Source organism: Nesoenas mayeri (assembly GCF_963082525.1).
Source record: "Nesoenas mayeri genome assembly, chromosome: 1".
In the NCBI taxonomy this organism is placed as follows: Eukaryota; Metazoa; Chordata; class Aves; order Columbiformes; family Columbidae; genus Nesoenas; species Nesoenas mayeri.
Window position 1 is genome coordinate 187,352,690 of NC_137541.1, and position 12,331 is coordinate 187,365,020.

The 12,331-nt window shown below is 35.1% G+C and overlaps 1 protein-coding gene across 9 annotated transcripts in view; it reads left to right on the top strand.

Moving 5' to 3' along the window:
* Nucleotides 1-12,331, top strand: part of SUPT20H (SPT20 homolog, SAGA complex component) — a 30,238-nt gene that overhangs the window by 9,730 nt on the left and 8,177 nt on the right. For 7 of the 9 annotated variants that reach the window (XM_080343485.1, XM_080343486.1, XM_080343491.1 and 4 more), the window contains exons 10-17: nt 1,239-1,395; nt 1,482-1,538; nt 2,595-2,666; nt 3,623-3,780; nt 6,035-6,067; nt 8,245-8,362; nt 10,429-10,537; nt 10,769-10,930. In XM_080343485.1, the coding sequence (XP_080199611.1) occupies nt 1,239-1,395; nt 1,482-1,538; nt 2,595-2,666; nt 3,623-3,780; nt 6,035-6,067; nt 8,245-8,362; nt 10,429-10,537; nt 10,769-10,930 (866 nt within the window). The remainder of the gene's footprint in view (nt 1-1,238; nt 1,396-1,481; nt 1,539-2,594; nt 2,667-3,622; nt 3,781-6,034; nt 6,068-8,244; nt 8,363-10,428; nt 10,538-10,768; nt 10,931-12,331) is intronic. The other 2 variants (XM_080343488.1, XM_080343493.1) reach the window with 1 other exon arrangement.

Below are 12,331 nucleotides of genomic sequence, written 5' to 3' on the forward strand. Positions count from 1 at the left end.
TAGTTTTCAGTGTGAAGCGTCATGAGACTTTCTTTGAAACGTTATTAAGTGTTTCAAAGAAAAGTATAAGCAATGCTTTATGTGAAGATTTTGTTTCTCATATGCAGTGCTCAAAGTAATATCTACTTAAATATTACGAATATGAGAAACAGGAAATTATATCTTATTTTTAAGTGCTCAATATTGTACTGTATTTCAATTACTAGTATATACTGTAATATGCTTGGGTTTGTATATCAAAAAAATGGGTATATAATTAATACATTACTGCAGTTTTGATTTGGTCCTCTTTTGCGTACTTCAGCTGTAAGCTGAATCAGATGGCAGGTCAGTAATGTAAAGTATATAAATGGATATATTGCATATTTGTCTCTGATTTGTTAAAAACTGTACAGTTTTAATCCTGAATGAGGAAATCAAGAGAAATATTTATATGCTTGACAATTAGGCTAAAGAGAAGTATAGCCATATTAGAGTCTTAGAAAACTTGGAAATAATGTGGGATGAACTATAAACAAAACATTGAAATTGTTTTACTTTTGTGCATGGTTATTCTCCTTTTTCCACATTTGTTCTACTAAATGAGTTGCATTCACTTTATAGAATTTAAATGTACCAATGGCCTGTCAGAATTACTGAAATATTTAGAACTAGGTTTGCATTGAAATACTGTGCTAATGTACAATCCCTGGTAATGCCTAAACAAGGGTAAATAGTGAAATTGATCAAGTCGTCCTTAAAATTAGAGCTTGGTGGTCAGCAAACTTTCCTCTAGAAAGATAGGTGAAGTTGTTAAATGCATGTCCAGAAGAACGTTAATGTACCAACGGGTTTGGCAGGAGACAAAGACTGGAGGATAGTTACTGTGTTTGTAACTTTATAGTTGCATATGCAGCACACAGGTCTTTTGACAGAACTGAAATCTATGATAATATACAAATATTTTAAGCTTGGCAACTTTTCAGTTAGTTACTGGTTTTGACAATGTGCTTCAACTACACATTTCAAAAATAAGCCCATTCTTAGTGCTGAAACACATTAACAGAATACTGGTATTTTTTGAAAAAAAAAATGAAATTAACTGTGCTATATGAGTAGCAAATTTTAATTAATATTTCAAAACTCATCTTTTAATCTCAATATAAGTAGCATTTCCCTGCATATTTTTGTGTTTATACACAGGTGGTGGTGAATTTCATTTTGATGTTTTCACAAGCTTATCTGTCATTTTACTGTAGGTGCTTCAAAAGGTACTCAAGGTCGTCTCTGAACAGACAGCAGGAAGTTACTCACTATTCAACTCCACCTCAGCTCAGACTACTTGACTACTTACAGAAAAGAAAAGAAAGGAAAGGAGCCCAGCAGTATGACCTCAAAATTTCTAAAGCTGGAAATGTAAGTGTTCTGAGACATAGGTGGGTATACTTCTAACTATTTATTTAAAACATTTAACAGATTAATATTCTGTTTTCATCTTCCAGTGTGTAGACATGTGGAAACAGAACCCTTGCTACTTGGCTGCACCTGCTGAAGTGGATGTAAGTCCAGTTGTTACCATTAACAATTGTCAGCAATTTTATTGGACATTGTATTGTATGAAGAAGTGACTAAAGAGTATCCACTATCAAAGAATGAGCTTTTTAAATGTTACAGTCACCCCCACTTTTTAATGATTTTTCTGTACTGTAAGGAATAAACACAAGCTAAACCACATTGGAATATATTGCAGTTGTAACGTCATTATTTTGATGAGATAAACTGGGCAAACACACCTTTAGTATTGTTCGTCTGTGGGTTCAGTGAGCACATCTATTTGAAGTTGTCTGATAATATACAAAATAAAAAAAGAAGTAAGGTAAGAAAATTATTTAAAACTGAGTCACTTCTCAACTTGGTGGGAATTCATCTTTTATGACATGTTATGATACTGTGGGACATAATATATCCCATAGTTCTGGTTTTGTTTTTGTTTTTTTTTTTTAATATACAAGAATTCTAGTTGGAAAATTTTTGATCACTCTATGTGCATTCTTCTCTCAGTGACATTCACATTCTTGGTTTCTGGCACTGCCAAAACACATACTGCTAGGATACAGAAAGGACTCAGTAGACTAGACAAGACTGTAGCTTTGGACTTAGCAGGGCTGGCAAGAGTGCACATTACATGTGAAATGATGCTCTAAGTTTGTACAAACCTTCTCTCCCTTTGCACTTCAACAGTGTTGTACCTGACCTAATCCAGAGTCTTTAGGAGCTGCTGCTATTGTGAAATTTCTTAACCATTCCACATTGCAGGCAGTGATTTCAATCTGTAGTCTTAAGCCATGTTTCACACTTTTTTAAAGTTTAATATAGCAAATATGGTGTAACAGAATAAATACAAAGTTCTGAAGGGTTCTTTGGTTCACTTTTTCTAAACACAAAGTGCGGACGCTGTACAAAGTATCAAGCTATCCTTGTCTGTTTCTTGTGCTTACTTTTAAAGATTATCATGTTAGCCACTGTTAAAAACAAGAAACTCTGCTATATTGACTTTACCTCTGACCCAATATGACTACTTTTCATCCTTTTCTGATATCTCCATTTTCTTTAAGGTGGAAAAATATGCCAAAGTGGAAAAGTCTATCAAGCCTGATGACTCGCAACCAACTGTCTGGCCAGCACATGTAAGTAGTTTAGACCTTTGGCCAAATTTCTCTGCCTCTAGTTAAAAATGCCTCTTACTTCAACAAAATCTACTACTGTGAGAATAATCTTCCCTCTCCCAAATTAATTAATCTTCCATGTGTTTATAGACACAGAAAGATTACCACAGACACTTGTAACTTCATACAGTGCAGCATACATCTGATCAGTCTTTTAATTTCTTCAGATTTTCCAGAAATGCAAGGAAAAGCAATTTTAATCTCCCAAGTAACATCTGCTGTTGCTGTAAAGAAAGCATAAGAAGTTACAGAGAGCAGTACTCTGCTAAACAATTTGCCTTCTACACTCACATACTCAAAGATTGATGGAAAAGAGCTGCTGTTAAAATCAAAATGTTAAAATTGGAAAGAGCTTAAGTAATATTAAATACCTCTTACAAAAAACTCTTTGTGCAATGTTTAAGTTGAACCTTAAGATCTTTGGCACAAATTACATTATTTGATAGAAGTAGTCATTTAATATAATTAGCCATAAATCAATTCATAACATCTTGCCTCTGAAATTACAAAGAATTAATCTTTATTAAGAGCATATATCATTATGTCCTCATAGTTTCTTACTATCAAAGAGTAATAATTTCCCTTAGGATTTAATTTTTGTCTCCAACATCTTACTGGGAACATTTTTTTGCTTTGTCATCATTTATATAAAACTTTCTGTACATTTACCCAGTCTGCCTTTCCGTATCTAACATGATTGTTTACCATTTGCAATATTTTTGTATTTTTAAGAGAGGACAAATTCTCCTTTCCTCTCATCCCTTTAGATAACTTCTTCTCAAATCACTTTTGGTTTAGATAATGTACCCCTTCTTATAAAGTTTCTTACTATATTGTACGGAATGGGCATATTTTACTAGGTGTTTCTTTTATCACTTGTTTAAGACTTATTTGGTTATTTTTTTCTGTCTTTCTAGGAAATAAAAGATGATTATGTGTTTGAATGTGAAGTTGGTAACCAGCTTCAAAAAACGAAACTGACCATTTTTCAGTCACTTGGCAATCCCTTGTACTATGGTAAAATTCAGACACTCAAAGGTGATGAGGAAAATGACAACCTGTTAACTCCATCACAGTAAGTTGCATATCCTTTTAATCTGTGCTATGATCTGATAGATGAAGGAAGACAGACATTACCTATCATTTTCAGTCATAAAAACACTCTAGAGCTAGAGATCTGACTTAAGAGCCTTGTTTGAAAAATTCAGCTAATGAACCTCAAATTAAAAAAAAAAAAGCAACCCTTATATCTTAAATGTATTTTTGTGTTAAATCTGCCTGCTCTTTTACATTAAAGATTAAAAAAACCCCGCACATCAGGGTGGGGGAAAACACACAAAAAAATCAGAGACACTGTGAGACATTAGCATTCTTTTTCAGTCTCACTCAGTTTTTATTGTCAAAATTTGCCTGATGCTATGAAAACATGAGAATTCATTGTATTATGTCTAGCCTTATGCAAAGAAATTTAGAGTAAAGAAATGATTAAGAAAAACATGAGCTCCTAAGAAGCTTCATCAGTTTGAATTGGTTTGAATCTTCTCTTGCTGGCTGCGGTTCTATAAGGATCCTCTCTTCTTGGATCTTTTTGTGGTGTGTACCACATTCTTTGTATGGAGGAACCTGTGCAGCAGAATAGACCCTGTAAATTTCAGTAAGGCAAGGAGCAGTGAGCCTCAGAAAACTAACTTGAGTTCTTTTGATGAAAGATATTTTTATTGCCTAGTATGTAGTTCCTATTTTATTTTTTTTTATTAAAATCTTCTTAGTACTTAGGATGTTTTATCCCTAGACTGAGCTATTTACTGTTTGTTTCCATACTGTTGTGGTTTAACCCCAGCTGGCAACTAAGCACCACGTAACAGCCCATTCATTCCTACCCACCCCATTGGGATGGGGGAGAGAATTGCAAGAGTAAAAGTGAGAAGACTCATGGGTCGAGACAAAGGCAGCTTAATAATTAAAGCAAAGGCCACACGCAACAAGCAAAGCAAACCAATGGATTCATTCACTTCTTCCCACGGGCAGGCAGGTGTTCAGCCATCTCCAGGACAGCCAGGCTCCATCACACATAACAATTTCGTGGGAAGACAAATACCATCATTCCGAATGTCCTCCTTTTTCTTCTTCTTCCCCCAGCTTTATATACTGAGCATGACACTATATGGTGTGGAATTCCCTTTGGTCAGTTGGGATCAGCTGTCCCACCTGTGTCCCTTCACAGCTTCTTGTGCACCCCCAGCCCACTCACTGGTGGGGTGGGGTGAGAAGCAGAAAAGGTCTTGACTCTTTTTAAGGCTGCTTGGTGATAACTAAAACATCACCGTGATATCAGCACTGTTCAACTGTTTCTGGCACAAATCCAAAACAGAACCCCATAGGAGCTACTAGGAAGAAAACTGACTCTATCCCAGCCACAGCCAGCACACATACTTAGTACTGATCTTCCTGGAACAGCAGCAGTGCTACCTTACAGCTGTACAATAAGGCTGGGGGTTAAAAGGATTTATAGGTGTCAGATGCCTGGTGTTTTTTTGGGTAATCACTGCTCAAGTCCATTATTTTTAAGACATTATAAGTTGAAGTTCAACAAAATTTGGATACTTCTTCATTAGAAAATTACATCGTGTGAAGTAAAAGGTGCAGCAGACATTTTTGTTGTTTTGCTGTAAAGTAAAACTGTGGGGTTTTTTTCTTTGAGATAGATAAACATAAAAGGTCTGTAGTGTTTTTAAAAAATGGCTGAAGTAATAAGCTTGCAAGCCATACATATTATGCAGAAAAGAAATGCTTATTTAGGAGTTCTGAAAAATCATGAGGAATCAGAATTTGTGCAAGTGAAAACAAACAATGGAAACTAAATGTTTGTTGAAATATTACAGGTAGATGTTTTTCACATATCAACAGGACACTTACATCTATATTTCAGTGTGAACATATTGATGTGTTGATTTGTGTATAACTTTTCCCTTGTACTTTTAGCAGTAGCAGTTCCATAGCAGTAGCAATTCCATAGCAGTTGTTCACTTCAGTTTTTTGAAAGTATAAAATGCATAACTTCCACGTTCTGCCTTTTGTTTTGTAGGCAGTTTACTCCTAAAGGAGTATTAGGCCATGTGTGTATATTGTACATATAGTTATGAAACCAAGTTTGTATTTCAAGTATTATTTAATACCCAATCCATTAAATGAATACAGTGTCTCCTGTATTTTCAGCAGGTTTGAAAAAAAGAGCAGCATTGACATTTGTTTTAAGTTCTGTGATTATAAAAGCATGTTATTTTAGTCGAACTCATGACTGAAAATGTATTATACATTTTATGTTTCAGGTTCCTTATTGGTTCGAAGACTGATGCTGAAAGGTAAATTAATATACTGTGTAGAAACATTTGGCTTAATGCCAAATAATTAATTTTGTTCCTTTTAACCATTATGGCTGCTGATGTTGTGGTTATGGAAACAGATGCAGAACAGATGAGGAAAATAATAATTAATCATCATAACAAGAAATAGGATGGAGTATGCAGTTTCTGTATTTGACAAGCAAGGAAGAACGGAGGAAAGTGAATATGTGAACACACCTTGTTACGTAAATTTCAAGCATGTTGTCGCAGTTACTTGCACCATTATTCTTGATTACATAGGTCAAGATGACATGCTCTCAGAACCTTAGCATTACATTTAGTATGGTAAATAAACAATCATAGAAATAATTCATTTGAACTTTAGGTGTAATCTAGGATTTCTGTGTATACAACTTATTTTTGTGTGTTGTGCATTACTTTATTCTGCTTTCTTAGAGAAGCAAGCAATAAAACAGTTTTCCAGTATAAGTTGTAGAATGATTATGAGTAGCAATTCCAGGATAACTCAGTCAGCAAAATAAGCATGTCTTCAAATGTTTGTTAGTTTGCATCACATTACAGATACACATTTGTGCAAATGAGCACAGAACCTTTGCAACACAATCTCTGTCAAAGCCAATTGTGGTTTTGTGCCTTCCTAGGAGACCTCAAGGTGATGGGCATGCCACAGCTCTTACCCTCCTACACCCCCTTCTTATGTGCTTGGCAGTGAGACAAATCCTTGATTTAGTCAAAAATCAATAACAACCTGATTTGTTTTAATGGATAATTTTGATCAAGGAACTCTTCACTCCGGTTTCTTCTGCCTCCTTTGTGCTGACAGAGACTTGCTGTTTTGCTGTGAGCTGAACTGGGGAATTGATTGGCTGAAAGCTAAACCAACCATAATACAGGGGTCCAGTTTTAACTGGGCTGAAAACTAAACCAACCATAATACAGGGGTCCAGTTTTAACTGGGCTTGCTTTCCTGATCATGTTTACCACTGGGTTGCACAATTCCTTCAATCAGAATAAGCAGTTGGGTTTCAGGGACAGGGACAAGAAGAAGCAGGAGAGGAGGAAGGAGGGCAGGACCACTTTTTTGACTACATGTCATTTTTATTACTCTGATTCCACTGTCATTTTAAGGCAATCTGAAATCTAATTCCTGAAAAAAGTACATTGCACACTTTCCTCTGCCATGTATCTTGCGACCCTTGATTTTGTCTGCATTAGTCATGTAGCAACATATTGAATCAGTGCTATACCAAAATAAAGTGTCAATCATTGCATTTAGTTGTAAACTACTGGAAATATTCCAGCAATTTCTCATTGAGGTTCAGTCTGCCAGAGTATAAGCAGCAACAGGTCTTCAGCTTGTTTTTTTCAAGTCTGCAAGGTCGCTTTGTATATTCTGCTCACATCTATGAAACAGTAACCCCTCAATTTAGTTCTCTCAAAATAGGAGATGTGTATTATTCAACATGGTAGAACAGTATTTTCAACTTGTTTGCCCGATGCTATTGGTGCTTTGAATTCCTGGATACATCACTACTCTTTAGTCTCTTCGAGTAAGACCTGGCTGTCCTGCTACTCAAAGAGGAATGATCACTTCTGATGTGATGATAACTGGTTCTTGGATGTACGTTTAGTATGGACCACTTAGTTCGTCCCTTGCTTTCAGAGTCCTCATCTGACATAGACCTCAAATCAAAGGAGAGTTGACTGTTCCACAGGGAGCATAAGCGAAGGACACAGCTTTATAGAATATTCTGGACCCATGTGAAGGGAATGGGATCCCCATTGACTGACATCCCAAAGAGCTGCAGTTGCTTTTGGAAAGGGAACTGTTCTGTCTACTCTTTTACATATTCCTCCAAAAGACTGTTGCTTAAACTTGTTTCTTAAAAACACCTGTATTTTGCCTCAGAAAAAGACAGTGATTAAAAGAAAAGTTAAAATGGAAGAAAATGAAGAAAAGAGCCCAGGAACATAAAGTAGAGTGATATATAGAGATAGACATTTGTTTTATATATGTTCATCTCTATATAGATATATACTTACATAATATATACTTCTGTATAAAATAAATAATATATGGCTATGTAACATATACAATTATGTGTTTACATATATGTATCTACTTTAGAAGTTCAGTGTTGTTTATCTTTTTATGCCTTCATTGTTTGTTTCAGAGTGGTGAACCAGTATCAGGAGTTAGTACAAAATGAAGCTAAATGTCCTGTGAAAATGTTTCATAATTCAGGTGGATCAGTCAATCTTAGTCATCTTTCTCCAGGGAAGGAAATGGAAGTGAGTTTATCAAGCCATACATTTATTTTCACTTGGTTATTGAATTATTAGAATAATTTTTGCTATCCATATTTAAAAGTAAACCTAAATTTTTTATTCTGAATGAATTCTTAAATGTTTTATTTTCATAATCATTCAGAGTGAGTGTATTGGAAAAGTTAGAGGAAAGCACTTGTGTTTTCTGTGTTCAAATGTTGTCTTTTAGCCATGTTGTTTTGTTTGGTGTTTTGTTGTTCTGGGGGATTTTAGCTCCAGGTTTTGCTCAGATGAAGGTTCAGATGAACCTTTCACAGAGCAGTATAGTAAAATGCAGCTATGCATTTAATTTTATGGGTCAGCAAACACAGAAGCAGATGCTGTAGCTGAACTTTTCTTTTACCTTTAGAAATCATTAAAATTATTTTCTCTATAGTTTGAAGATTAAAACTAAAAAAAAAAAATACACCCACAAAAGAAAACAAAAAACAAACCAACCAACCCCACAACAACAAAAAAAACACCCTACACTTTAAAGTGCATATGTATCTCTGCACACATTCTGTAGTAATTCCTACATTCCCAAATTCTCATGCCTGCTGGTATCGCCTTGTGTTTTACTCGCTGCCTCTGGCTTTCTTGGTCAGATTCCAGTACTCTAGTGGAGAACTGTATTTAGGCTCCAAGTAATAAATTAATTTGGTATCCATTAGGCTGTTTCCTTTGCTACATCTTTCCCCTAAATACCTAATTTTAAACTGCAACAACATTGCTCTGAAAGAGGTTGGTCTTGGTGGCAGCCAGAAGAAAACCATGCAGAGGACAGCAGTTGCAGAGAGGAGTATGAGTGTTTCTGTATGTGTGTCTAGACATACAGACATATGCATGCATATGTGTATATATTATATGTATAAATCTGAAAATCATAAAATAACCTGGAGGAAAGGATACTTCTGGAAGTTGTCTTGTCTGGCTGTCCGAGCCCCCAGTGTAAGCTGGACCAAAGTTACTGGGGTTACTCTACTTAATGACCTAATCCTCTTTTGAATACGGCATTAGTCTTTATTTTCAGAATGAACAAAGCAGTTTTTAATAGTATAAGAGAAAGGTAATCCTCAGAATTTTCCTCAAACGTTTCTTTTTTATAAGCAAGCTATTAGAAACATGCAGAGGAAATATCTCTTATTACTGAGAATGAGTGGAAACTAAGCCATCCAGAAAGATTGAATCTGCACAATGGTGGATGCTCTGATTTGTTAGCCTGTGCACATCTAATTTAGGCTCCAACACTGAAGTATTCCACTTGATTTGTTGAGAACCTCATTTTCTATAGTTTCAGCAGTTTTTGAACTCTAGGTAAAAATATATAGACTTGTAACTGTAAATGTTTCACTGTGGAGTCTCTTGATGGTGTCAGCTGTTGGAATTATGGATTCAAGATCTGTTGTGCATGATTGAGAACTCCAGATTTGATTAGCTGAAGGTAACTTATGTTCAAAGCATCTGATAAGTAGGCTGTAAGAACAAAGAGAAAGGGAGCACCTTTCTTCTAAAAGATTAGTGAAGTTCTGATCCCACTGAAGCCAATGCAATGGGTCAGTGGGATTTGCCTGAAACTACTTAAATTCCTACTCCCAGAATCAGGAAATCTGATCCTGTTCTCTGAATCCTTATTGATTGGCAATGGCAGATGTATACAGATGGTGAATGAATGAAATTATGTTATTTTTCAAGTAAGACCGAATTGTGCTTTTATTTAAAATGCATCTTTCACTGTTGCATTTATGAGAAGTTACGAAGAAGGATTTCAAAACTGCAGAGAAGAGTAAAACTCCTTTTTTTTTTTTTTTCTTTTCTGGCTTTAAATTTTACTGGCACTTTCAAGCTGCTTCTTGGTGGTAAGCGTTTTATCTAAAAGGAGTCAGCCATAGGCTATGTTTTTAAAATAAATAAAAATCTGAAATGTTTGAAGGGAATTTCGTCATGTTTTTGAGAAGTTTAGTAAAAAATTAATTGGGTTGTCTTTTCTGTTCAAATATGCAGAAGCTCACATTATTGCTGTGGTAGTGTTAATTTCTCTTTCCTCCTAGCAGCCAGAAAGTATATCAGGCTCTGTTCAGTCTTCAGTGTTGGGGAAAGGTGTAAAACACCGACCTCCTCCCATCAAATTACCTTCAAGTTCTGGAAGTAGCTCTTCAGGTAATTATTTATGGACTTGGGTATCTCCTTTCTATGTGTTCTGGCTATTGTAAAATGACATGATATCCCTCTAGTAAAGATCTAATTTAAAAAAAATAAATAATCTTCTCTGTGAAAAGAGCATCATTTTGTTGATTTCTGATTTTATTGTTCACAAAATTGTATCCTAACAAATATTTGAGTTAACATATACTCAGACAACAATGATGTATTTTAATTCTGTTATTTCAGGTAATATTTTCAGTGCGCAACAGTCAAGTGGCCATCTAAAATCCCCGACTCCGCCTCCTCCTCCTTCTAAGCCTCCTGGTCTTTCTCGGAAACAATCTATGGATCTTAATCAAGTTGGCATGCTCTCTCCAGCTGCCATGTCTCCTGCGAGCTCTTCACAAAGTGAGTCACGACCTAAATTCTCCATTAAATCTTAGGCTTTTGCATAAATGCTTCCTGAGATAAACTTCTTAACCTGTGGAATGATGAAACTTAAGTGTACAGTGTATGCTAAATTGTATAAGTTGTGCAGCTTGAGGCAGGTTTCTTGTTCACTGTATGTATTTTATGTTTATTGTAACTGTGTTCGTTTTTTCTGTATATATGTATGCACCCTCTGTGTATACGTTTTAATACATTTTATGAAATTAGTATGATCTCGTCATTTATGAAAGGCTGATAGACGATGTGATGAGATAAAATTCCAAAGTGTAGATTTTTTTTTTTTTCATCTGGTGTAAAAACAGTATGTTAGATCAGTTTCTGGTTTTTTAAATGTTATAGGAACTGGTGCAGTTGTATCTCTATGTATGTGTATAATCTGATCAGTCCCAAGGTGGTGATACAATAAACGATAAGATGATTTTTTAAAACACTCCTACACTGTTTTACAAATCATTGCTGATTGCAAGTGTGGTGGTGATGCTGGTGATGATAGCACCGTATTCTCAGGTGTTAAAATGTAAATTTCAATATTAAGTGACATCCTAGCTTAAGTATTTTCATTAACACTGACAGTATCATTGTAATAATAGCTAGAGATCGTAAACTTTTTTTTTTAATTTATTTGTGTCTTGAGACATTTCGTGAACAGATTTGTACAAAGAGAAATAGTAGCTGCAGTTTTTCAGTTTTTTAATAATTGTAGACTGCACATTCCAGTGTCCTGCACAGTATTATAATACACTTTTTGCATTAAATAATTTTAAATCTGGCTAGCTCAAAAGATGTAACTTTTCTGCCTTCTTGTTTTGCACAAAGAAAAAAAGAAAGCTTATAAAAGTTATCTTCAAACCTATTCACATTGGTTTTTTGTTAGCATTTTGAGTTGTGTAAATCTGCCACACACAGTTGTAAGGCTCTGGTCACAACAGCTGGAGATTCACATTTACTTCCTTTCTTTCTGCAGGACATGAAAGCCAAAAAAAAAAAAGGAAAACAAAAACACACCTCAAGCTCTTGGGGATTCTTGTTTTGTTTTCTATTGATAAACTGTGCTTACTGCATCCACAGCAAATACAGTTATACATGCTACATTTAAGCAGAAGGAATTACACAGTAACTTTTAGAGATGCAGTATTATCCTCTGGTTCTTAAATACTAAAAAAAAAAATTTGTTTTATCAAAATTAGGCAAATGGGAGTTTAGCTATCTGACAAAATTTAGATCAACCCCATGATCATTGAAATAGTACATGTTCTTTGTTGAATCTGTTGTTTTCCATGATATGTTTTTAACACGATGCTATTGTGCAGACAGTGCATATAGACTATATGTTTAACATTTTAGGACAAAAACATTAGG